Source organism: Alternaria conjuncta (assembly GCF_024043145.1).
Source record: "Alternaria conjuncta strain BMP 0040 chromosome Unknown scaffold_4, whole genome shotgun sequence".
NCBI lineage: Eukaryota > Fungi > Ascomycota > Dothideomycetes > Pleosporales > Pleosporaceae > Alternaria > Alternaria conjuncta.
The window spans coordinates 64,920-90,103 of record NW_026250093.1 but is presented as its reverse complement, the minus strand read 5'-3'; the positions used below and the strand labels follow the sequence as shown (position 1 = coordinate 90,103).

Here is a 25,184-nt window from a genome sequence, read left to right as displayed (position 1 = left end):
CAATTTTTGCATCACTAAACACGTACTGCAATGCCGCGCAAGGCGGAAGTTGCCGTCATTATACTGCCAGACACCGCCGGCCAGACCTCTGACAGGGCACGCATGGACAAGAATGGTTCCACAGATCTGATGACGGTCAACCAAGAGATTGCCAGGGGGCCATTATGAGTATGGAAAGAGTCTACAGCCACAGATTGGGTTTCCCTACTGCGACCACGATGGCGGAGTCAAAAGCCCGAGTCAGGACTGGTGAGGAGTATATAATGCTGGAGATGCCGCGACAGATATCTCGAACACCACCCCGCCAATACACTTCTCTATCTTCTACACTCGCTTTATTCCTACGTTCTTCTCGGTTATACATCCATCATGCGCCACTCGTGCTGCGCAACGGCTATCGCCATGGCAGTGGCCGCCAATGCAGCCTCGTTAGCTGAACTTTGCACAGTATCAAACGTGCAAGCCTCTCTTCCTTCTAACGGCACTCTGCTCGGAATCGAACTGCTACCTGGCACCGTGACTGCTAGTGCGCTCTACAATGCTACCCTTGAAAGCAGCGGCATGGGAGCGTCGACAACTGATGGTGCTACCTACTCCTACTGCAACGTCACTGTCAGCTACACCCATACTGGAAAGGGAGACGCGATTCCCCTCAGATTCGCCTTTCCGGATGCCTCAAGCTTCGCGAACCGCTTCTACCTTGCTGGTGGCGGGGGTTTCTCTCTCCAAAGCGTTGCCACCGGAGGTTTGCCATACGACGCAGCTTCTGGCGCCACATCGGCAGGCTACGACGCTTTCGATCAGAGCTATGATGAAGCAGTGTTGTATGGCAACGGAACCATCAACTGGGATGCTACCTACGCCTTTGCCTACACCGCGCTCGGGGAGTTGACGAAGATTGGCAAGCCGCTCACACAGGCTTTCTACGGTCTGAACGACACCAAGGTATACACCTATTTCGAGGGCTGCTCTGATGGTGGCCGTGAGGCTATGAGCCAGGTACAGCGCTGGGGCGAGGAGTACGACGGCGTCGTAGCTGGTGCGCCTGCTTTCCGCTTTGCACAGCAGCAGGTGCTTCATGTCTACCCTGCTACCATCAACGTTATCAACGACTACTATCCTCCACCATGCGCCTTAGCCAAGATAGTCAACGCCACCATCGCTGCCTGTGATCCTCTGGATGGACGTACTGATGGTAAGTACAATTTCTTCGACCATGTGGTAATGCACTAACATGAGTCACTCTAGGTGTCATTTCTCGCACCGATCTTTGCAAACTCAACTTCAATCTCAGCTCCTTGATCGGCGAAAGCTACTACTGCGCATCGCAGACCAGCACCTCCCTCGGCTTCGGCTTCAGCAAGCGCGACCTCAACAAGCGCCAGATGCCGGGCGGGCAAACCAGCGCTCAGCCTGAACAGAACGGCACCATCACTGCAGACGACATCGCGGTAGCCCAGGGCGTCTACGACGGTCTACACAACTCCAAGGGCGAGCGCGCATACCTCTCCTGGCAGATCGGCTCCGAGCTCAGCGATGCCGATCCAACATACAACAACGCGACCGGCAAGTGGGAGCTCAGCATCCCTTCCACCGGTGGCGAATACGTTACCAAATTTGTCCAACTGCTCGACCTGGACAACCTCGCCAACCTCGACAACGTCACCTACGACACACTCGTAGAATGGATGAACATCGGCATGGTCCGCTACCTCGACAGCCTGCAAACCACTCTACCCGATCTCACTCCGTTCCAATCCTCCGGCGCAAAGATGATCCATTACCACGGTGAATCTGACCCGTCCATTCCCGCTGCATCCTCCGTTCATTACTGGCAGTCCGTCCGCTCAATCATGTACCCCAACATGACCGACGCTGAGGCCCAGGAAGCAATGGCTGAATGGTACCAATTCTACCTCGTGCCTGGCGCGGCGCACTGTGGTGCCAACAAGCTCCAGCCCGGTCCTTACCCGCAGGATAACATGGCTACGATCATTGACTGGGTTGAGAATGGGGTCAAGCCCAGTCGCCTCAATGCGACTGTGTCGGCGGGTGATAACGCGGGTGAAGTTCAACAGCTTTGCCAGTGGCCTGCACGACCGCTTTGGTCTGGGAACAGCTCTGACTTTGAGTGTGTGGAGGATAAGGCGTCCATTGAGAGCTGGACGTACACTTTCGATGCGTTTAAGATGCCTGTGTACTAGGTGTTTCCCACCAATTGTCATAGCTGTCGTCGCCTAGATGTCACGGAAAGGGATGAGATGAGTGGACGGGAGGAAAGGTGGAGGAATGTAGATAGTCTTTTTTCTGTTCTTGAGTCGTTCTCTCGTTATCTTGTAATGTACTGGCTGTTGGCCATCTAGAATAAACATTGGCTTCCTTTTACCATCATCATGGCTCGTTGCAATATCCATCGATGAAGTTCACTGTCAGCCTATTCCGGTTCTCCTTCAGCAGTGTTTCTCGTCCGATGTCCAAGAGCTTCGTCACATCTTGCCGGCAATCTGCATGTTGTCAGTGCCAGGTTTTCGATCTTCAGAGCACGCGCTTCTTACCTAGGAAGAGTCCTCTCAACTCCTTCCCCTTTCCACTAGCCAACCACGCACACGTCTGACCGCAAAGCGAGGGTCCGTCCTTGAAAAGGTCTTTGAAGAACTCTTCATCCGTAAGGTCGCCGTACTTCTGCTTAACATCATCTGGCGCTCCAGCTATATGACATTAGCATGCTTTTCGAGTTTGTGTACTAATGGGTATTGTTTACCTCCGCCCATGTTGCCCCTCACTCCACCTGGATGCAGCGCATACATGTGAATCGCTGGGTCCAGCCCATCCAGTTCCATCTCCAATTGTAGTGTGTGTGTGGCACGCATCAGAGCGGCTTTTGACGTTACGTATCCCAAAGTCATGGGTACGTCGACAGTACCGGATCGAGAGGCGATGTTGATGATGCAGCCGTGGCCGCGGTCGCGCATTTGAGGGAGAACGGCGTGGATGAGCATTAAAGGCTGAGTATATATTTAGTAAAAGAATCTCGATATACTGAAAGATGATCTTACAGCCTTGAAGTTGACTTCGATCTGTTTCCAAAACATGTCAAAGCTACCCATGATGAACGGTCGCTGAGTAAATATGCCCGCGTTGTTCACCAGTATATCAATTGGTCCCAAGTCTTTCTCCACCTGCGCGAAGACCTCCTTAACGCGCTCCATATCCGTGACATCGCAGCCATATGCCTCGACCTTTCCTCCGAACGCTGAACATGTCTTCTTGGTTTGTGTGAGGTTGTCGGTGTTTAGGTCGAGGATGGCTAGGTGAGCTCCAGATTTTGCTAGCGATTCTGCGATGGCGGCACCAATGCCTTGTCCGGCTCCCGTTATGAGGGCTACTTTTCCGGCATTGAATCCTTCTAGGGCGGATGGAACGATTGGGCCGTATGGCGCGTGGTTGAGAGGGATAGTACTGTAGCCGAATTGCGCTGGATCCATGGTTGCGGTGTGTTGATAGTAGATCTTGGGGTTTTAACGGCTTCTTTTCTTAGACTAGAGATTGACGCAAAGATATGAAGTTTGCCATGCTGTACATGCGGGCGGCATAGTTCCGACCGGTACGTGACCGATGCGGGGCGGTCTCGGGGTAGCTCTTGCCCCACACGAGGTATGTGGGGTAAATTCAAGAGCCGACTCGGTATTTCGTTGTAGGCTTGATGGCAAAGACGAACGTGTCTATGAACTCAAAGGTGTGATCGCTGACGGAAGTTGAGGACGGTTTGTGATACTTCGCGAAACTGACGCGTGGTGACGTCTTCGGGTGTTCCAAAATAGGAATAGTGCTGCCGCTCACACATGGCCGACCTTGCGTCGCTGGTCGCACAATCACCCATGCTTCATCAACCGCGATACGCGACGACCTTACGAAGACAGTATCCGACGCTCGCGGCCTGAAGCCACATCATTGGACCTGTGACACGGACAGCGGTGTGCCGCGCTCAAAGGGTACAGAGACCTCGACCATCAACGGTCGTCATCCACTACCACTTCATCTACGGGTCTTAACAAAAACAACATCTGGAGCAAGAAGAAATGATTCAAAGCGGCACAGCATATTGAACAATGCAAGACATTGCGTTAACAAAATGGCCTCAAAACCACTCAAACCGCCACAACAGGGGTTTAAATTAAACGCCCTTTGTTTCAAAAGCTTGAGGCGCGGCTCAAGTCATGAATACATGACTCAGCCATTGTCCACCAATTTGCATACTTCAATCGAGAGACACGCTAGAATCGATCATTGTCACGATTGGATGGCATTAGAGCGCCTGATGGCAGCTGATACTCCTTTCATATTGGCATGGCCTCAGCCTTTGTCGCAAACTGACCAACGTAGGTATCCCTATGGGTATTCAGTTGAATCCTTCAGTTCAGGATGAATAGGCAAATGGGCCCAGTATGCGCTTGCTATAAGTAAAGGAAGCAATGTATGCAGTGTAAGTAACTCTTGACGAGTAGCTTTCTCAGTCTTTCCTGCGACTATGATGCAGCACACAAGTCCATGGAAGAGACGAAGTCTCATTTCCCTCATTTCTATATTGGGTTTCCTGACATGCCCAGCCTTCGGGGAACCAGTCTGCAAAGCTTCTTCCTTCCAGAATCTGGAGCTGCCAGGCGGTAAAATTCTCGACATTTCTACAAAAGCACACACGAACCTATCATTCCAAGCTCCCGCGGAGCAAAACCATTACGCCACTGCCGTGACCGATCTGAACGCTTGTGAAGTGATCATCACGTACACGCATCCCGGCTCTAATGACACTATCCACACGGTCGTTTGGCTACCCTCGCCTGAGAAGTGGACAGGAAGACTCTTGGGCGCCGGTGGTGGAGGATGGGCTGCGGGACCCGAAACCAACACCACACTCCCATGGGCGGCCAGCGAGGGTTTCGTTACAGTCGCGACAGACGGAGGTCACATCGGGCAGGATATCAGCTGGTCGCTTACTAACTCTGGCAAAGTCGACTGGGTGTTGCTAGAAGACCTTGCCTCGATCTCTTTAGATGATGCCGCGACGCTGGGCAAGGCGGTCATTCATTCTTACTATGGCAAAGCACCGAGCTATAGCTATTGGAATGGATGTTCGCAGGGCGGAAGACAAGGTTACATGATGGCGCAGAAGTACCCCAATCAGTATGATGGTATCTTGGCGGTTGCACCGGCTATCTACTGGAACGAGTTAATGATGCAACTTTTCTGGCCGCAGGTTGTCATGAACGAGAATGGTCAGGACTCAAACAACTGCTAGAGATGAATGACTAACAGACAACAGGGTTTCCGACTCCGCAGGAATTTGAGGCTATCAACGTTGCTGTTGCCGAAGCCTGCGACGGTCTCGATGGTCTGGAGGACGGCATCATATTGGCACCTCAAGACTGCACCTTTGACCCAATGACCGTCGTTGGCAAACAATACCTCTGTCCCTCTACCAACCAAAGCATGACCATCACGAATACCCTAGCCAAGGTAGCAAAGTTGATATGGCAAGGCGCAACAACTCCCGAAAGCGATTTTCTGTGGTACCCCGGCAACATCGGGGCTTCATTCGTTGGCCTCGCATCAACAACATGCAGCAAGAACAATTCATGCGTCGGCGTACCGTTTGCCGTACCTCAAACCTGGATTACCGACTTTGTCATCCGCGACCGCGAATACGACACCGCACGAATGAACATCACATACTTCGAGCAACTTTTCCACGATGCTGTAGCCCGCTATGACTCTGTTATCGGAACCGCAAACACAGATCTTGACGGGTTTCGAAAAGCGGGTGGCAAGCTCCTTTCGTGGCATGGGCTGGCGGATATGGCTATCGCGCCTGATGCGACTGCGCACTATGCGCAGCAGGTGCATGAGCGTGATCCGAATTCCAGTGATTACTATCGCTACTTTGAGGCGCCTGGGGTGGATCACTGCGGGGGTGGGCTGGGTTGGTATCCTGGCGATAGTCTCAAGACCCTCATCGATTGGGTAGAGAAGGGTGCGGCACCTGAGGTGCTGGAAGCGGAGACTACGCAGGGTAGGAAGGCGCAGCTTTGCTTATGGCCCAAGCACATGGTATATGTTGGAGAAAATCCTGACGAGGCTGCCTCATTCGAGTGTCGATAAGCTGCATTTGTGGTCGCTACCAATGCTAGACCATTGTTCGTATGTTCGTACACATTCTTGTGAGATCGCTTTCAATACACTTTCAATTTATCCAGAGTAATGTAAGCTTCAGCTGACGGCGGGTCGACCAATCGGGCTTTCGTCTGACTGACTTCAGTGGGCGTAGCGTGGGGGCTGGATACTGGAACTGGTGTTCTGCGCCTCAAACCATCTAAAGCCTCGCCGAAACTTTTGCACTTGACAACTCGATGGTATCTCCATTCTCGATTGTTTTTCTCCTGTATCTGCAACTCATACAACCGCGGGTATTCCTCCCATTCGGCATTGACAGCACTTGGCTAACAGGAAGGCTTTCAGACATGCCACGAGATTGAGATAAGCTACAAAGATGGCAGAAGTCTGCGCAATTCTCGGCGGAGTGGGTTCGATATTCAGCATCGTGAACGGTATCAGTAAAGTCGTCGGTACCATCAGCGACCTTCAGACGAAGTGGGGCGAGGCTGATCTTACTTTGTTGAGTCTTGCGTCCCAGCTCATTGCTCTACGGGCTGCCTCGACAAAGATACAAGAATGGATAGATCAAGATCTCCAAGACACCCATCACCAACTTGTCATGGACCTGGACGTATCGGTATCCTGTTGCAAGTTACTGATGACCGAGATCGAGAGCTTCTTCTCCGACATTGCGCAACTAACGGAGAAACCACTCGATCTTCGCGACAAGTTCAAAGTTGTATTCGGAAGTTACGGGCCGGAAAGTGTACAGAAGCTCATCGAGCACCAAACGAGCTCACTGACTCTTTTGCTGACAGCTTGTAACTGGTGAGTATTACGCCGAACAGCAGCGTGACAATGTTGACTTAGATGTGTAGCAAAACTCTCTCTGAGCAGCAACGTATTCTCGGTACAAACAAGACTAGGAAAGTCCTGGATCGAGCAAAAGCAGACTCGATATCTCTCTATGTTCATCGTGACTCTGCATCTCTCACCAGCAAGATGACCGACAACATGTCAAAGATATCGCGTGTCTTCGAATTCGACTCGAACATCTTCTCTACGGGAGTCTACGAGCGGGCATTCCGGGGGTCAGTCAGAGATCTGCTAAAGCGACGGCAGCAAACCCTCAGATCTCACCCAATAGCTTCGTCGGCAGTAGAACCAACACCAACGCCCGGAAGCTTGCAGAGTATATGCTTCCTAGGACCTGACCAGATCGGCATGGATTTGTTGATTGACACCATTCAAACTGATCAACATCACCTTCACGACGAGTGGGCCTTACACCAGTGGGAGCTACGAAAGCTCTTCCTGAGCCTTGTAATCACTATCGTCAGGACTCGTTCAGACCACTGCGATGAAGAAGACGCCGGAATTGTCATGCGATTCATGCGAACTGAAGAGTACCTAGAGCGATACTCTGAGCTGCACTCGGTATCTCATAAGGCGCTAGGAGCTTGTACGCGGATTTGGAATGATGCAGTGCAATTGGCTCAAGACCCGCACGTCCGTAACGCTTATAGAGAGAGGGTTGAGTTCGGCAAGATGGTCTTTTGGGTTCAGATTATACCTGATCGTGGGTTGAGCGTTACCAGTGGCAACTATGCAGCTAGGTCGTACGTGATATTATACGCGCATGTGCAAGACCTCGGCTGACTATTTCTTAGCTTTGTTCACCGCATAGAAAGTGTCCTGCCAGTAAGCTCTTCCAATCCGTTTCAGGGCACAGCCCGGCTTGCGGATCTTCTCAGAGGGACAAGAATGGCTTTCGAGGACGTTGCTTTCCAGCTTCCAATTGGCTATGCTAGTTCAGTAAGAATAGTCGATCCGAATACACTCCGCCCGGGAGATGGAACTGCATACGTCTTCTTCGTGGACCTCCAAGACTACAACCTCGGCTTCGATCTTGAGAAAAGGGCCGCCGAACGTGTGCTCGCGTCGGCAAGCTTACTGACAGCCCATCAGCAGCCGGTGATTGGTCTTGTGTTAAGACATTCTGGCAGGGCTATACAACAAATGGTGACTTCAGACTCCTTGGCTCAAGTCGGGAGAACGACAAACGCTGCTGCTAAAGCGATATCGCACATCACAATGGTCTTCAAAAGCCATCTCAGAATGGAAGATTGGGACTTTTCATTCATCTTCAATGAAACTAAAGACGTGCATTCGGCCGACACACTTGCTCGTCTGGAGAGTATCATAAGAGGCATGACGATGCGTACAAGAACCTCTCACGTGTAGCGGACTTAATTACTCGCATAGAAACTGAGGGAAGATGCGTTGAGCATATCTGATAATCCCAATCCTTGACTTTGAAGACTTGTTCGTGAAGAGCAGACATGTGTCAATCTTAGTTGTTACGAGATTCTCTCAGACTTCCCCAAGTGGTAGCCCAACAAAGCTATCTGCAGTGGACGGTAATCTTCGAAAATTGACCTTTCCAGTATTCGAAACAGGCCTGTGATAGTGACACATTTCTTCCATTTCGGAATACAGTCTACGTACGACCCTAACATAAGGAGATCTAGGTATCTACATCAGCTTCGTCATGCGGCATAAACCTACGAACGCCCCCGCTATTAATTTGTATTATGATTTTCGTGTCCTCTCCTTCAACAGGTTTCAGGTCTGCAACATACTTGCGGAACAAAGTTGGTAGCGTTTCCCATCGATTCCCGTCAGCATCCTCCGCACGGCCAAAGTTGCGCATGCTGATTGTCAAGTCAGTGAAAACCTTCATCCCCATGATACGAGTAATTCCAGCGGCGCTGTGCAGCAGAGGATTTGGGAGACGGAGCTTTCTGCAGGCGAGGTGTTAGGTTTGTTACAGGGGTGGGGACTCCGAAATCATGGGCTTACTTTGCATAGTGATCGAGAACCGTTTTGCATTCCGCATTCTCACGCTTTCTGCGTAGCTCGTCCAGGTAATCGGTTATGATTTCGGCGGCTTCGTGAATGGGAAGACTATGCACTCCAGTCACATCTTTGGGGATCGGCCCAGGAGCCTGACTCTGCTTGTGGTAACCACGTTCGTAGAACAGTAAGTTGATAGGTATTGTTCCTTTCTTTTGCCAGTTCATCCATAGCTTTGAGCGAACATTTGGCTGCGCCATTGTCGAATCCAGAGCTGCAAATATCTTCTTGTTGATCTCAGAGCAGTGAGATTGTACGGTGTCGAGAGGAAAGAGGAGCGCTGGCAACTCGCGCTGTAGAAGCACGCGGAACATGATAAGAGGCCCGGCTGCCCAAGCCCCCTTGATGATTTTGGGATCTAATGTGTCGCTAGCATACGTCTCAGCTTCCTGCATTAGAAGCTCCGAGATGGCTTGATTTGTAATATTGAGAAACGTAGTTTTGCTAGGCCCGCCGTCCGAGAAGATGAGGTTGGTGAGTGGAGTGCTGATGGCGCTTATTTGACCACTGTCGTAGGCCCTTGTTCCCTTCTTGACACGACCAGCGTCACGTGCAAGATCGCTCGCCTTCATTCCATGTGCACGAAGCAGGCGTTGAATACACATGTCAAGTGCAATCGGTCTGTTGCCCTTAAAGAAATTGGACTCGCCAAGTAAATCAATCGCTGCCTCCATGTCTTCCCACTCTCTCGTGAGTAGTTTTTCAGACGAGTCTGCATTATTCGCACTATGTGCTTGCCGAAGGAAGTTGAAGAGATGCGCATATCCAAGTACTAGTCCATCCGTGTTCTGCGTAAGAAGCGAGAGATCACAAGTGGCATGCACAGCCACGAATAGAATGAGTCCAGCAAGGAAGGGATTCATGGTGATGAAATCGTAGCAATTGCGATTGTAGAGTGAATGCGGCATCACTTCCCAATGTTCTTCTTTCTTCGCACTCTCTGCGCGAGCGACCCAAATTGGATCAGAACTCAACCAGCTGAGTCTTCTCTCCGCAACAAGAGGATCGCGGAAGAAGGATGTCAGCATTGCGCGCTCCCTTTTACCTTGAATAAAGGGCGCTTTCAGCAATCTGTGTACGCGTCCTTCTCTGCGGACGTACTTCCACAGGTCATGGTAATCTTTTCGGACTTGTGCTGGCGTCTCCTCTGCTGGCGTCTCCTCTGCCGGTGTCTCTTGCGATAGTGTCTCTTGCGATGGTGACTCCTGCGATGGTGACTCTTGCGATGGCGACTCTAATGGAGTAAGAATATCCTGTACAGCAAGGTAGAGATCGGTGTACAGCATCATCTCGATGGAGATGTCTTTTGCATACCGATGGTGTGGAACATCCTTGCCATCATCGGAGATGCCTCGCTTCAGGTGCGTATACCATGCTTTCGTAAAGTTATCCATGGCTGGCGGTTCTATATGAACTCCTATGATCATCCATACGATGTCATCGAGAGCGTTTGTGAGAACTTGCAACCTGGGGTTAGTGACACAATCAAAATCAAATTCCCCCGTCTCGACACGGGGTAATATCCAGACATGTCGTTGCCGAAAAATGGTGGCTTTATAGTAGACTTGAAGTAGTCTCCACATATCAACGAAAGTTTTTAGACACCCATAGTTGAGTAAGCGATTTGGTAGCCTGGCATGGCAGAGGAACTCGTCTACTTCCTCACCGGAAGTTTGTAATATCGCGCGATTTTCGTCCGTTTCTCTGCTAATGTTGTTGCGGATCTTGGGGTCATCAAGAAACTTATGCCAGAAGTCCTCAGCGTCCACTATCTCGGGGAACGAGTTCGAGAAGTCATTTACCAAGCTCTTTGTCATCTGCATAGCCGCTTGGGTTGTTGCCGCCGCCGAAACTAGGTCGACATCGTCATTCTGGCGGTAATGATCCCAGGTTGCTGTGACAATAGTCTTGATCTGATTGTAGTCCCTTATCAACATGCTCATGGCGATGAAACGATCTTCCTTTTGGTTATCGACAGTATATGTCGTCTTCGAAGTTGGCGCTGGTCTGGCAGTGGTGGTCGTCTGTCCACCACTTTCAGGCTCTTGTTCTGCCAATTCCTCGATGTCGAGATTGCTGAATCTTGTGCTGAGGCCATCAATGGGGGTCTGCGTAGTAGGTTCACCAGGCTTAGGCGTCGCTTTGCCAGTAGTGATGAAAGGCTTCAGCAGATCAAGCACATATCCCAAAGCTCCCGTAAAAGTAGCGTGCGCCTCATTACTCGCAGCGAAAGCAGGCTTTAGATCTTCATCAACATTTTGAGTCTGAGTTTCGTGCCACAGTGTCGACTTGGTACGGTGGCGGATCGCTCGAGCTGCTGCTCTGCTGGCGTAGAGTGGCACCACGAACTTCTTAGGAGGTTTCTCTGCTATGGCACTGGCGCATGTTTTCAAATCATTAATGGTAATTCTGCGCGCTTGCGAAGACTTGGCTTTGGGGGCTTTGGGTTCAGCCGCGCGCGCTTTCCCCTTGAGTCGGCCACCAGCTGTAGCGGGAGCTGGCGCAGTGGTAGAAGGGATGAAGCCACAGCGACTAGCCGTTTCAACAAGCCACGTAACGAAGATCTCGGTATCAGCTTTATATTCTCGGTAGCTGTTGGCGATGTTGTCCGGAAGCATTTTCGGCGCGTCTGTCGGTGTATCGACGCAGTGTAATGTCGCGTCGCCCTCGCGAGCACTCGTGAACACCTGGGCAGGTGTCTTATCGTTATCGTCACGTGCGCTAACGCCGTGCTACCCGAGAACCCCCTGCAAACATCGTCATAACTCCTCTCATGATCTTCGATGCGCCATTCAGCCACATCACACAGCAGCTATGACAAGCTTGCTGTTACTTCCCAACGAGCTCACACAGCATATCGCATCTTTTCTGCCCTGCTCCTCAGCCCTCAATCTTTCAAGAACCAACCGACAATTGCGAACGATCTGCAATGACAAAATAGTATTCCGCAACATTGCAAAGTACAACTTAGGACAGCCTCTGCTCTCCGAAAATGGCATAGAACTATCGGAAACCCATTGGGCGGAAGCCGACTCCGTCTTAGCCGAAACCTCTCTCGAAGAGACGATCCGCATAGCATACGCAGCCGAGAGATGTATCGAAGCTCTACTCGAGAGTGGCGACACATGGACCCTACGCAAAGCCAAAGGAATCAATTCATATGAACTGAGTAGATGGCTACCGCACATCATGGCTATGCACCACCCTGTAGCTGCACAGCTCAAGCCCGAAACCTTCCTGGAGCTTCAAGGCCGCTTACAGGTTCACTTCCAATCAGATGAATTCTCACCCAATCTCCTCGATGTCAACTTCATCCTCAGCTACACTATCTTGAAGCAATTGCAAATTACGGGAAACGGGAAGCAAGTCAAGGCACCCTTTGACCGCTTCTTCTCCGTGAACCACATAAAGGATCCACCAATAGTGGCAAGTAACGGCGTGAGATTGGATGGAGATTCGATCAAGAGCCTTCGGCAGCGAGTGCGAGACTATGGTGCCTTCCGCAAGAGACATATGGATGGATTCGGATTGGATCAAGCTACGACTCTGCTCCCCACTTTCATTCTGGAACTGGCTGTACATGGTTCAAATCCATTGCACGATAACGCACTCCCGTCACCTACCAAAATACCCTTTAACTCATTCATGGACTTCTTGCCGACCATCTTCGCCAAAAATCCAGCACCTGATTGGGAAGATGAAGATGACAACATACCTTTTGGCGAGTGCCACACTCAAATGCTCTCACCCGACTTCCTTTCCTCCGGGCGGTGGACGGGTTACTACTCAGACCAGCGAAGAGCCTTGGGAAGAAGACGCTTCGAACCACGTATGCACAGTATACAACTTGTTGCACGGGACACCACTGAACCAAGGTGGGATGTCGGCGGCTACACCACGTATACGATTATCGATTCGCAGAGTCGAGGGACTGACTCTCTAGGAGATTTCTCCCTGGAAGGCCGCGTGCGACACAACGATGGAGATATTTCCTTGACGAAACGATATCTTTCAAAAGACGTGTCATGTGAGTGGGAAGCTCGAATGACACCGTTTGGTATGGTGGGTGCCTGGGGCACTGGACGAGGTCTTGATACGAGATTTGGGGGGTATTTTTGGATATGGAAGGAGGAATGGCAAGAACTGTAATAAACATGTTAGCTCCATACTAGATACAATAGCTTCACGGCCGAACACACTATGGTGCTGTATAACCCGTACTTGAGCATGTTTCCCCGTCATACATCGCTGAGGTAGCACAGCCAGGTCACTTTCAAGCGATACAAGAAAGAATCGCGATTGGAAAAGTTGGCCTCTTACTTTGCGTTTCTCTCTCAACGTCAGCATTTCATCAACCCAACTAGACATTAGCCCTCGCATTCACCGCATTGAGACCCATCGATCAAGAAGGTAAGAGAAACAAGACGACTCCGCCGCAAAAGCCAGTCACAGCGGCCAGACCAGCACATCACCCGAAACAAAACGAACAGCCAGAACATTAGCATCACGCAAACCTACACCACAAATCAGAGCAACAAACAAGCTTTGACGATATCCATTCCATTGACCAGGAGAAAATGCATTATCTCCCAGAACGTTACGACACGCATACGTGTCTATCCGACCTCCATAATAAGGCGTGACACTGTACCGCATCGATCTCAGTATACCCGTGAACATCATCACCTCTTCCCTAGACATCCATACCCATGCATACCCTCCCTCCCCATGATTCCTTGAAACACACGACCAAAAACGCCAATGTCACCCTCGCAATGCCACACCACAACGATCTACGACGTATCCATAGCCTCGCCCGCTCCCGCACCAGCCTCCGCCGCGGCCTTACTCCGCTCCGCCATCTTCTCCGCCAACAAATTAGCCTTCCAACTCTGAATCTCCTCCCTGAGCTCATCATTCGGAATAACATCCTCAATCTTAAGCGGCGTCCGATTAAACGGGTCATGCGGGTCACTCAGGAGATGCGCCTGGATGGTACCCCTATCAACAATCTGTTTGCTGACAGGAAGCGTAACGGGGTCTTCCATGAGCGACGCCAAAATAGGATCGAGGTACTGGTCTGGAATCTCTCCGAGGTCAGCTTCGACCATGTCCGCTTGTTCTTTAGCAGTCTTGATACGCTCGGACATGTTTTCCCATTGTGTCATTTGCTCGGGTGTTTTGAGTTTGAAGCGTTGGAGGATCTTGTAGGCTTCGTCCATGTATTCGGGGCGGTAGGAGCGGCCGTCTGTGGCGACGGCGTCGATGAAGGATTGTTTGGACTCGAGGTTGAGGTAGACGTCTGTGACTTCTGCGAGCATGTTGCGTGGGTTCCAGCCGTATTCTTCGGGGTTTTCGACTTTGAGTTGGGATTTCTTGGGGCCGACGAGGGCTTCGAGGTTGTAGTCTAACATGTGGGCTAGGCGCACGACGACTTCCTTTTTGGTGAAGGAGTCGGCGAGGGCTTCGGTGAAGAGCTTCAACATGGCGACGGTTTCGTTGGTGAGTTGCATGTAGCTCTTGGCTTTGCCCTGAGCTGACGACAGCTTTTCTTCCCTCTCTTGACGCTCGGTCTGCTCCATGTTTGCCGGGGCATTCTTGAGCTCTCGGGATAGATCGTGGATTTCCTTGAAAGCGGTGAATGACTCGTCCAGGACGAATGTCACATCGTTCAGAAGCAAGTTGACGAACTGAACGAAGAAGTCCAAGTTGACGCGCGCTTCAGTCGCAAGATGCTCGCGATACACTGGGTTCGGCCAGATGCACTTGATGACCTGGAAGATCTCGTATCGAATGTTGAACTTGTCAAAGAACTGCGTATGTGTTCCGGTGCTCTCACATTCGATGTAGAACTTCATCAGTGCGTGGAGCAAGTGCTTCATGGCGAAGTCGTGTGCAAATAGCGTGTCGCCAAGCACGCCCTTTGGCTTACCGTGAATTTCCCATACTCCGTGGAACAGAATGGTGACAAGACCAGACTTTAAGTATGGGTTCTTGATGTACTCTGAGCTTCTCAGGAAGGTAATGCAGATCTTGACAATTTCCTCGCACTGAGTGGTTGTGATAATATGCGGCATGTAGCGAGTGATGAACTTGAAGTTTCCAACAATGTCTTCAACGAAATATTCAGGTAGACACCTAAACTGCAGTGGTTGCTCTTCGGGTAGAGGCAGCTGAAGCTCTGATTTAGGAAAGTTGGTACCGGGCGAAGCAAGCCGTAGAAGCCACACAATGACGTATCTCATCAGTTGCATAGACCGAGCTTGTGTAGTCTCATCAAGCAAGACACCTTGAATGGCCAAGATGCTACACTTGGCCTTCTCGATCTGGTCTTTCATCTTCTTGATGTGGTTGTCAAAGACGGCCAGCTGCGCCTGACTAGTCATGTACTTGGGTCGCTCGGGCTCGAGCTTAGCAAGCTCCTTCTCAAGGTACTTGACGTCCTTTTGAAGGGTACCCAATTTGGTATTGGCTGCCTCCAGACCATAGTGATGAGCGGCCACCGTCAAGAAGAAGACCTCGCTGATGAAGTTGTTGGTACCTGAGGCTTTGGTACTGTAGAACTCGTCCGATGCATTCTGGTCGGCATTGATCTTTGTTTCATCTTGGATATCAACGCGGGGTGATCGGCGAAGGTAGTCAATGTCGATGCGATCGATCTTGGAAAAGGTAGCATCCATGAAAGGCTCACAGAGACGATCTAAAATCACTGTGACATTGACCATGAAGCCGTCTGATGATACTGTCTTCCTGTCCACTTGTATCGCACGCCTCTTGTGGTTCTTATTGACTGTGAGCGCTAACCAGTCTAGCATCTTCTCACGAGATTCCTTGTTCTTGATGAAGGTGTTTGTAATGTCCAGCAGTTCTTCTTGGTGGGTTTGAAGTGTCATGCGGACAGCTCGTTGCGCGTTGACAATGAGTCCCTTGTCGACAGCCGCGGAGCCAGAGAAGTAGTTCATGGCTACGTCAGCCTGCATAGGAGATAGACGGAAGAAGGGCCCTAAGAAGCTATGTGTTTCGATATGTTGAGCCTCGATGTGAGCAGGCAGAAACGTCTCAGACTGTGCGATGGCAGCTACGAGCGGCGGAAATCGGACGAATACCCGCAGGATCAACATGTGTGCCTTGTAGTCTCCGTTCATAGAAACCTTGGAGAGGCGTCGGCTGACATCCACCATAGCTTCCACAAGTGTGTCCTTGATGATATCGTCTTCGCCTATCCGCTGGCTCGCTTCAGTGAGGAACTCGTAGCAGATGCCGCGCTCGTCGTCAGGTCCGAGAAGTAAGCGATCAGCCAGTGCGTTCTCCGCGGGTGGGTCTTCCTGGAACATTTCTGGCATGCTAGCTGCAAAGATGCAATAGCTGAAGCACACTCGCCGGGCCTCTTTGACAACTTCGAACCGTGGACCAGTCTTATTGGCGAGGTTCTTGAGTGCTTTGGAAACGCGCTTCCAGCAACTCATCGTGTATTCCAACGCATAGCCCTGATGCTTTTCTGACGCTGCTTCCATTATGACGGAATCCAGTTGATCTGTAGTCAAGCGGATTGGCCTGCCCTGTTCCTCAAGATCGCGTCTGGCGCTTTCGGCAAAGTGTAGCTTATGTCCATGTGCATCGTGCGTATGGCTCTCGTCCAGAGTGACCCTAAAAATGCTGCTGATTGTCCGATCCTCCCACGCTTCTATGCTCAGTTCCGGCGCCTTCTGAGCGGGCTGCGGTGTGGGGCCATTGCTCGACGACTGTGCGGGTTTGATCGTGATGCGCTTCTTGGGCGGCTCGTCGGTCTTGACGCCTAATTGGGAGAAGGGATTCGCGGTCGGAGTGGGCTGCGGTGGTGGCGCCGGTGATTCAGCGGGCTTTGGGGATGAAGTGCCTGATGATGCGGCTTCGGGTGCGGTCGAGGGCGGCCGTGAAGGACCGTTTGGAGTCGCAGGGCCGCCCAGCTTTGCAAGGCGCTTTGCACGGATCTGGAAGATATCCTCGTCAGCGTGTCTCTTTGACAGGCGGTCGGAAGGTGAGCTCACCTTGTCGGCGTCAGACATGGCGTCCGGCGCAGCAGCGGGTGCAGGTGCAGGCACAGCATCAGGCATTGCGCTGTCTTGCTGCTCAGATGTCGCGCTGTCTGGTTGGTCGGACATGGCCTTGTCTTGGTGCTCTGGTTGCTCGGGCGGTTGGTCGGCCATGATGGCGATGTACTGGCTTCAGGCTGCAGAGAGCTTCGGTGATGGGCGCAGCTGAGGGAGAGGTGCGAGCAGTAGAGAGGCGGTGGGGTAGATTAACGTATAAAGAGAAAGAAAGAAATAGGCCGTGGCCGTTTTGGTACAGGGACGTGGAATGAAAGAGGTGCGAACCGTGGAGCAGTACTGCGTCAGTGCCTGTGGTTAGGCACGGGTCCCGGAGCTTCTAGTCTGCCCCGCCACCCTAGCCTGCACCCTCGCTCGCCAACTCACGTGTACCAAAGAAGCTCGACGAAGCGCGACGAAGTAGTGCATAGTCATGGACTGTATTTCCGCCCTTATCTCCGGCTTATCTAGATCTGACAGATAGCTCCAGATGTCATCGCTGCCTTGCGCCCTGCTCAACGCGGTAGCGACCATTACCACCAATTTGGTTCATCCATGGATATCACCACCCACTCCTCACAGCTTCCTGCCTTCATGAACTGCAGTTTCGTTATTCCCAATGCACGACATTAGATCTTGTTAAGCATCCATTCTCTAAGATCATGTATGCTTCTACCTTGAAACATTCCTTGTAGAACGCGACCCGAAACATAGCCACCCCTAGTGTTGAATCCAGAAAGGAGTCCAGAAACTATGACTTACCAGTTGGCCCGCGTAGTACCGGTATCTCTCTATGATCACTCCTGACCGAGCCGAACTTTGGCATGATGGTTTGGAGGCCTCGTGATGGACAAACGATCTGCGTAGTCGACCAAGACGCTCATGCGACATACTTATCTTTGACAGGTCACGTGAATAGGTTTCACACTGCTCGCCCCAGTTTACCGTGAGCTCTCTATCTCACAATATCCGAAATACCTTGTGCAACGGGAAAAGCTGGGTACCTACCTCCTAAAAGAGAACAAGACTTCGAGATCTTATCTAATCCAGTCGTTCGTGCTGATGTAGGCGGCAGCGCACCCGTTCAGTTTGTTCAAAAGCAACTCCAATCTGTCATGTAATCCTCGGCCTTGTCTTCCGTATCCGCTTGTTTCCATACATCTTCTTCACCTGCGACGCCGTTTTCATCAACGTGCCAATTTCCCTTCTCAACCATTTCACACCAGTTGACTAGGACAGCGGCCAACGGTGTGCCATGTGCGGGTAGAAATGGGGTACACGCCCCATGCCGATACAAAGCATCTTGACCTTGGTCGCTCGGCTTCACGATAGTTCCATTTTTCTTGCGCACGTGGCCATTAGCTCCGATGGGGAAAGGCAGGAGTAGAGAAATTGAGTGTGTGTGCGTGCCATCGGGGGTCAGATACAGACCGGCGCGGTTGTCAAGGGTGTGGGCATGTCCCCGTCTATCCTTCCACCGGTCACGATCAGACTCGAGAACGAGTTGGAGGCCTTGTGTCCGCCACGGGAACAAGAGAAATTTGGGTATATAGCTCATTTCATAGTCTGGAGTGGTGATGGAAGCGTCGGGGTGTAGCTCCTGTAATTTGGCACCTACACGGTGAACGAAGGCTTCGGTCGGAATGTCCAGTTGCGGAGCGATGGAAGTAAAGGTCGGCTTCTTCGCCCGAGAAAGGATTGCGCGTGCGAAAGACGGGATAGCCGGATATTGCTCCAAGATCTCAGATGATACCAAAACAGCGTCCACTTCTTCTTGCTTCTCCTCCTGGTGTGCTCTCGGGTCGTCATCTTTCCCTTGTCCCGGTAGGCGTTTAGTGATCGCGTCCACCAAACTATGCCACGCCTCCAGCGCGCCCTCCAGCTCAAGGCCAGTCCACTCGAGTATCCTCCATCCCTGCGTAGTAAGTTCATCTCCCAGGTATTCTGCATCGATGACGAATTTCCCCGACTCGACGCAGTCCCAGTAAATTTCCAGCGCATTCTGAAGATCGTCCCAATAGAGGTCTTCAGGTTCGGAATACGGGGAGGCCATGTAGCCCACTTGCTGCGTCGATAGGCTGTACAAAAGACCCCCTGCATCATATGCAGGTCCTGTGTAAAGCAGGATGTAATCCTCGCGTTCCTCGATGATGCCAAGCCACATATCGGGGATCATATGGTTAGGCGAAGGGACACCGACGAGCAAGGGATTAAAGGCCAGATGTTGATGTTGTTCGGGCACGACGATGTCGATGCCTGATAGGAAGGCTGTGAGGTCATCGTCGAATTCTTCCTCGATATCTAGGGGCAAGGGAACGGGTGAGGAAGGATCTAGTGAGTGCGCGCTGAACCAGCTGCGTTGAATCTGGGGTTGGCGGTCGGGTGGAAGGTGCGAGCAAGCGTGGGCGACGATGCGGTTGTGTAGATCTATGCACTTGTCAACCTCAAAGCCCATGGTGAACGTCGAGTCGCAAAGGTGTGTTGTGGGCGGGGTTTGTTGGTGTACACGTGTTGGTGAGTTAAGGTAGCCGGAAGGCACGGTTGGGAAGCGCCCCATTCAAGAGAAGATCTGACTCGGCAACACCCACCTAAAGCTGTTGATCTAGAGGTCTACATTGCGTTCGGGTCTTTGAAATATCCTGTTCTGCACCAATGTCGTCTGCAGCGCGCCTGTCTAGTGTCCTCCGTGTGTGAGTTGGAGGCGTCTTGGACACATTGAGGAACACAGGAGCAGGAACAGGAACAAGAGGATGGCCTAGAACGCAGACGAAGAAGGCGTATGGATCCACGCACTAGGTCGACCCTGCCGTTCGACAGTGGTTCCTGCCTGTGGGAGACTGGTCGCGCTTGCCAGAGCACGCGCACGCAGAACAAGCTGGGGAAAGGGCAGGCGAGCTGTCAGGTCCAATCTGAAACCCTTGTCACGACCAAGACCTTGCCGGGGCAACCAGCAACACACGACGGTAACAACTGGTGCAAGGCGATTGCAGTCAAAGAACAGCCGTCTTGTGCATGAGAACAGGGCCTCCGTGTTATTGGCCGTGCTGGACATGTCAAACCGCACCGGGGGACAAGCTGCTGCCATGTGACGGCTCCGGGGCGTGTGCATGGGTAGTTTACCTTGTCGGTTAGGGCAAGGCGCTTGATGCAGATAGCTAATCGCCTTCTCCTCTTCTCTCGGCCAACCTACAGTGCACGCCATCGCGACGACGCTTCACAAACCTTCTACGTGATAATCAACTGAGCAGCTGTCCAGGTACGTCACGCTCGCTCTCATTTCGCTCCCGCTAGGCCGCAATCGCCGAAGCGCTGCGTGGCGCAAGCAGCACTCAGCCGCAGTTGTTGCAGCACGACCCCCGTTGCGGCCATGGTGCCTAGAGCCATAACACCCTGAAGCCGCTGTTCTCCAACTTCAATCACCGCCAGTCCAGCTCTCCATCCACATACTCACCACCTCCCTCACAGATCTTGCTGCCCCCACCGCCGCCTCAATAACCCATCCCCCACGACACCATGGCCGAGATTCGACGAAAGCTCGTTATTGTCGGTGACGGCGCCTGTGGAAAGACCTGTCTGCTCATGTACGTCCTCGCCCTCGCCATCACTCTTGACACTCCTGCAAAACAACTGCTAACGGTGCCGTCTGCAGCGTCTTCTCCAAGGGCACCTTCCCCGAGGTCAGTACTCGCCGCCCGCCTCGCCTGCATCCCTGAGCCGCGTCAGCCTAGCTGTTCCGCCTGCACTCGCAGCCATCGCAGCCTGCACTCCCTCCCAACGCACCCACTAACGTGCCCGCCTGCAGGTCTACGTCCCCACCGTTTTCGAGAACTACGTCGCCGATGTCGAGGTCGACGGCAAGCACGTCGAGCTCGCCCTCTGGGATACCGCCGGCCAGGAAGATTACGACCGTCTGCGCCCTCTCTCCTACCCCGACTCGCACGTTATCCTGATCTGCTTCGCCATCGATTCGCCCGATTCGCTTGACAACGTCCAGGAGAAGGTACGGCAAATGCCTCACACGCGTACAAGCAGCCGCTGACACACAACAGTGGATCTCCGAGGTTCTGCACTTCTGCCAGGGCCTTCCCATCATCCTCGTTGGATGTAAGAAGGATCTGCGCTTCGACCAGAAGACGATTGAGGAGCTACACAAGACCTCGCAGAAGCCCGTGACACCCGAGCAGGTTAGTAGCCACACTCCACCCACCAGTCACCCACTAACACACCCAGGCCGAGGATGTGCGCAAGAAGATCGGTGCCCAGAAGTACCTCGAGTGCTCGGCCAAGACGAACGAGGGCGTCCGAGAAGTATTCGAGCACGCCACCCGGGCTGCCCTGTTGACCCGGAAAGAGAAGAAGACCAAGAAGTGCTTGATCTTGTAAGCCTGGACAAGACTTTGCGACGATATAGGTCGAGAGCCGCCGCAACCGCGCGATGTTGAGCCTGGACAAGAGCAACACGGTGGCGGCTATCGGGTGTCTAATTAGTGGTCTATTTGAGAAGGAGGGCAACATGTCATGGGCCGGTAGGGGTAGCAGACGAGCCGACTCCTTCCAGTCTGCTTGCAGTCTCATCTCTGACGGCACCTATACGAGGCGTTACTGTGCTGGATCTTTTGTGTGTTTGGACCGTACATCATCTTGGGGTAGTTCATGATGGGGTTATCTTCTCAGAAAGCGTGTGGATCGAGATTGAGCAAATGGTAGGATCTTTCTAATAACCGGTGCTTTGTTTTGCTCTTATCCGTGTCTACCCATATCAATCGTTGAAGCCTGTGAACTATATAACATGACTTTCTTTGGTGACTTCTCTATTGTGATCTCAACTTCTCCATGATAAAGCATAGTTCACGACACATCCACACATAGATGATGTGCCAATCTGAAACACGCCTCCCCATCATCATCACATCGTGCATCCACCCTTATCTCGCACCAAACACCGCATATCTCTCGCATTATCTCCCTCTCCTGACTCGCTCTTCACATCTCTCTCCACATACCAAGCCCATGCTTATGCAACGCATGTACCAAGACTGTACCAATCCTCTTGACCCGGATGTGAGGTTCCGATGTACCGCCCCGCCTTTAATGCAGGCAGTGCGAGGCGAGAGGCGAGGCGAGGAGAGTCTGAGGGCCTTGCTTAAGATGTGCTGGTGCTGGTGCTGGCCGGTGGGTAAGCTTGGTGGGTACACAGTACTGTGCAGTGGATAGGTGGATATGTAGAGCGGAAAGTGGAGATGCTTGGGGGATCAGGCCACCAAGCTATTGTCGATAGCTGCACTGTCTGCTTGACGGTGCGTGGTAGATGTGAGAGGGTTTGTGATATTGGGCAAAGTATATGTACTGTCTATTGCCTTGAGATCTTAGGTGTTGGGCAGATGTGAAATCGTTATAATGTGTTGCTATATGTATTTATGTATATATATACAATGTGTCCGCGTAGTGTCTCTCCTCAAGACCAGATTGCTGGTTGCATGTGCAACGCCGATGACGCTGTGTCCCTGAACGCCTGTGCTAATAATGCTTATCCGTACCCAAACCCTATATGCTACATGAAAATCGAAAGCGCGGTAAATGCTCCAACGAGCGCGAAGAAGGACGTCGAAGTCGAGGACACCGCAGCAGCAGCGCCCTCCTGGTCTTGAGGCTGTCCAGCGCCCGCTGTATTCGAGCTTGCTCCCCCAGTCCCAGTCCCAGTCCTCGATGCCGAAGGAGATGTGGTACCTATCAATTTCAAGTCAGTCAATGTTACTTCCATGTTACTTCGAAAAAGGTCCAAACATACCAGTAGAGCTCTCACTCTCAGCAACAACATCCTGCTCCTGTCCCAGCACACCCAATCCCACTCTACTGCCCTCGAAATCAAATACACTGTACACGTTCTTGAGAAACACATCGCCCACCAACCACTGGTTGTCGCCAAATGTCTTCCTGCCTACGATATTACTTCTGCACAACTCTGATCCATCGTCTTTACCGCCCACCCAATCCGCTGTAGAAATGTTGTATACACGATCGTTGAAACTGAATTGTATGGCAGCGCTCGTATCGCAGGGCACGAAGAACGTCTCGCCATCTTGTTCGAAGCCCTGGATTTGGGAATGTAGAGCCAGAGCATCTGGTTCGGGTATGAGGATGAAGGATGTGCCCGTATCCATTATCGCCGTTCGGTCGACTCCAGTGGTAAGGTTAGCAGACTTTCCATCCACACCAGCGTCTTGCAATGGTATCTCCCAAAACCCTGACTCGTTGTCTACGCATTCGATGTAGTTGATGTCGCCGGTAAACCGCTCTTTGTTCGCTTCTCCCAAGTTCAGTTCGCCGTCCATCTTCCCGTCCTCGCCCCGACTCAAATGTATACCGTACATCTTTGCGCCGATGAGGTTCTGGCTCGAAAGCAGGTCCATAATTTGTGGTGCGTCAATTTCATCGTCGCCTGTGCCTTGTACGCCGCGGCCGATGCCGAGTATGCCGTCCATGGGGTATGCGCGGAACTCGTCGGATACGTTCGTCGCGAGGCCGAATGTGAGGGTGGGGGAGAGGGAGGGGCCGAGGTGGAGGACGTCGGTTGCGAGGTGGCCTGACGAGGAGCCTGTGCCGTAGGTTACGCTGAAGGGGGTTGTTGCGTCGGTCTGGGTGTCGTGTTAGCATTTGAACTCATATGGTGTCCGATCCGATGAGGGACACAAGACAGATAGAGATAGGAAGCACAACGTACTTTCAGCGTACTCGAATCCGCCGTCCCGAAAGTCGCATGCGTCTTACACGCTTCGCTGTCGCACTCCTCGCTCATAACCCAGGTGTTGCTAGCCGCTGAATCGAGCAGCAGATGGTATTCATCCGTGTTGTCGCCGAACGTTACAGCGACCATGTAGCTGAGATCACTGCCATCTTGGTCTATGGCTACGCTGTTTTCTTGGCTGGGGTTGTTCGAATTGACGATGTTGTAGACGTTTTGGCGGGATCGTAATGAGGGTGTGCGTATGCGACGAAGCGGGAGCGTTATGGAGCGCGAGGTCCCGGCTTGGGAGGACGCTGGTTGTGGGGAGGTTCGATGCGATCGGGTTGATGTGGAGGAGGTTTTGCCGGAGGTATAGTGGTAAGGGTAGAATGCCGTCGCTGTAGGTAGGATTGCTGCCGTTGAGAGCGCGAGCCAGGTTGGCAGGTAGGTGTGCATGGTGTTGTGACGTCGGTGTCTAGAGTCTGAGCTCTTTAGTCCTTTTGCCTTTCCAATTGCTGTGTGACGTCTTCTCGAGGATTCGTGGTATTGAAGTCGCTTTCCAGTATTTCAAGTGCGATGTTGTCAACGCGTCCCGTTTGCCTTCAGCCGGCACTATTCCAATCCAATCCAATCGCCAGAAACGAACGTAAATAACAAGGCGCAGTAAACGTATACACAAGAAGAAGAAAAGATAACGACTACGCAATACCCGCCTGAACGAATGGTACCCAGGTAGGACGTGCGGCTGAAAAGAAGGACAATGCGGGTATGATCATCCAAAAAGGTCCAAGTAGGTAAACAGTCCCTCAAGCTTTCCAAACGCCACAGAAAACCCAAGTTATCGTGAACAGAAAGAGAACGAAAGAGAAACGTAAAGCAGTCCAGACGAAGAGAAAGCACCAACGCCATCGCGCCATGCACCACGCAAGCCTCACCCAACATGACGCCCTTGGCTCTCTCTCCTTCCCTATCACGATATGGATCGGTCGGACGCGCAACCCGGCGAGTTGAGCTATGTGGGGCGCTAGCGCGCCCATCGTGTTTACCCCTTGAACCGACGTTCGTTTGAAACAGCGAGGTCATGTCTGACAGGACCAATGACAGCTGCATGATGTAGCAATCTGCATCGGCTGTCTGGCATCTGGCATCTTCCTCGTTGGGGGGCGATGATGGGTTCAAGGCTTTGATTTGCTGGTTGGCAGAGCTGATGTAGACGATCTTAGGAAGGGGAGGTGGGCTTGGCGTAATGCGATGGGCGACGGGGAGGCCGATGGAGGACGATCGGTGTGGGAGTGGAGTGTCTTGATTATGCAATGGTCTAGGACGAG

The 25,184-nt window shown here is 52.1% G+C and overlaps 10 protein-coding genes across 10 annotated transcripts; 5 read left to right on the top strand and 5 right to left on the bottom strand.

Moving 5' to 3' along the window:
• Nucleotides 1–369: 369 nt before the first annotated feature.
• J4E85_002847 (uncharacterized protein) lies at nucleotides 370–2,204 on the top strand (the record flags this gene model as incomplete). Its single annotated transcript, XM_051467120.1, has 2 exons — nucleotides 370–1,195; nucleotides 1,249–2,204. The coding sequence occupies 2 exons, from the start codon at nucleotides 370–372 to the stop codon at nucleotides 2,202–2,204; spliced, it is 1,782 nt and encodes a 593-aa protein (XP_051328279.1).
• Nucleotides 2,205–2,391: 187 nt separating this feature from the next.
• Nucleotides 2,392–3,485, bottom strand: J4E85_002846 (uncharacterized protein; the record flags this gene model as incomplete). Its single annotated transcript, XM_051467119.1, has 4 exons — nucleotides 2,392–2,504; nucleotides 2,556–2,708; nucleotides 2,762–3,005; nucleotides 3,057–3,485. The coding sequence occupies 4 exons, from the start codon at nucleotides 3,483–3,485 to the stop codon at nucleotides 2,392–2,394; spliced, it is 939 nt and encodes a 312-aa protein (XP_051328278.1).
• A 1,043-nt stretch (nucleotides 3,486–4,528) lies between these two features.
• J4E85_002845 (uncharacterized protein) lies at nucleotides 4,529–6,156 on the top strand (the record flags this gene model as incomplete). The annotated part of the gene is made up of 2 exons (XM_051467118.1): nucleotides 4,529–5,273; nucleotides 5,321–6,156. 2 exons carry the CDS (start codon nucleotides 4,529–4,531, stop codon nucleotides 6,154–6,156), a joined length of 1,581 nt encoding a protein of 526 aa, XP_051328277.1.
• A 388-nt stretch (nucleotides 6,157–6,544) lies between these two features.
• On the top strand, nucleotides 6,545–7,969 carry J4E85_002844 (uncharacterized protein; the record flags this gene model as incomplete). Its single annotated transcript, XM_051467117.1, has 3 exons — nucleotides 6,545–6,978; nucleotides 7,029–7,769; nucleotides 7,876–7,969. 3 exons carry the CDS (start codon nucleotides 6,545–6,547, stop codon nucleotides 7,967–7,969), a joined length of 1,269 nt encoding a protein of 422 aa, XP_051328276.1.
• Nucleotides 7,970–9,008: 1,039 nt separating this feature from the next.
• Nucleotides 9,009–11,684, bottom strand: J4E85_002843 (uncharacterized protein; the record flags this gene model as incomplete). The annotated part of the gene is made up of 1 exon (XM_051467116.1): nucleotides 9,009–11,684. The coding sequence occupies one exon, from the start codon at nucleotides 11,682–11,684 to the stop codon at nucleotides 9,009–9,011; it is 2,676 nt and encodes an 891-aa protein (XP_051328275.1).
• A 196-nt stretch (nucleotides 11,685–11,880) lies between these two features.
• Nucleotides 11,881–13,009, top strand: J4E85_002842 (uncharacterized protein; the record flags this gene model as incomplete). Its single annotated transcript, XM_051467115.1, has 2 exons — nucleotides 11,881–12,941; nucleotides 12,988–13,009. The coding sequence occupies 2 exons, from the start codon at nucleotides 11,881–11,883 to the stop codon at nucleotides 13,007–13,009; spliced, it is 1,083 nt and encodes a 360-aa protein (XP_051328274.1).
• An 850-nt stretch (nucleotides 13,010–13,859) lies between these two features.
• Nucleotides 13,860–17,252, bottom strand: J4E85_002841 (uncharacterized protein; the record flags this gene model as incomplete). Its single annotated transcript, XM_051467114.1, has 1 exon — nucleotides 13,860–17,252. One exon carries the CDS (start codon nucleotides 17,250–17,252, stop codon nucleotides 13,860–13,862), a length of 3,393 nt encoding a protein of 1,130 aa, XP_051328273.1.
• Nucleotides 17,253–18,225: 973 nt separating this feature from the next.
• On the bottom strand, nucleotides 18,226–19,587 carry J4E85_002840 (uncharacterized protein; the record flags this gene model as incomplete). Its single annotated transcript, XM_051467113.1, has 1 exon — nucleotides 18,226–19,587. One exon carries the CDS (start codon nucleotides 19,585–19,587, stop codon nucleotides 18,226–18,228), a length of 1,362 nt encoding a protein of 453 aa, XP_051328272.1.
• A 1,058-nt stretch (nucleotides 19,588–20,645) lies between these two features.
• Nucleotides 20,646–21,515, top strand: J4E85_002839 (uncharacterized protein; the record flags this gene model as incomplete). Its single annotated transcript, XM_051467112.1, has 5 exons — nucleotides 20,646–20,713; nucleotides 20,782–20,809; nucleotides 20,935–21,132; nucleotides 21,182–21,316; nucleotides 21,363–21,515. 5 exons carry the CDS (start codon nucleotides 20,646–20,648, stop codon nucleotides 21,513–21,515), a joined length of 582 nt encoding a protein of 193 aa, XP_051328271.1.
• A 1,379-nt stretch (nucleotides 21,516–22,894) lies between these two features.
• Nucleotides 22,895–24,312, bottom strand: J4E85_002838 (uncharacterized protein; the record flags this gene model as incomplete). The annotated part of the gene is made up of 2 exons (XM_051467111.1): nucleotides 22,895–23,767; nucleotides 23,854–24,312. The coding sequence occupies 2 exons, from the start codon at nucleotides 24,310–24,312 to the stop codon at nucleotides 22,895–22,897; spliced, it is 1,332 nt and encodes a 443-aa protein (XP_051328270.1).
• Between the last annotated feature and the right edge of the window lie 872 nt (nucleotides 24,313–25,184).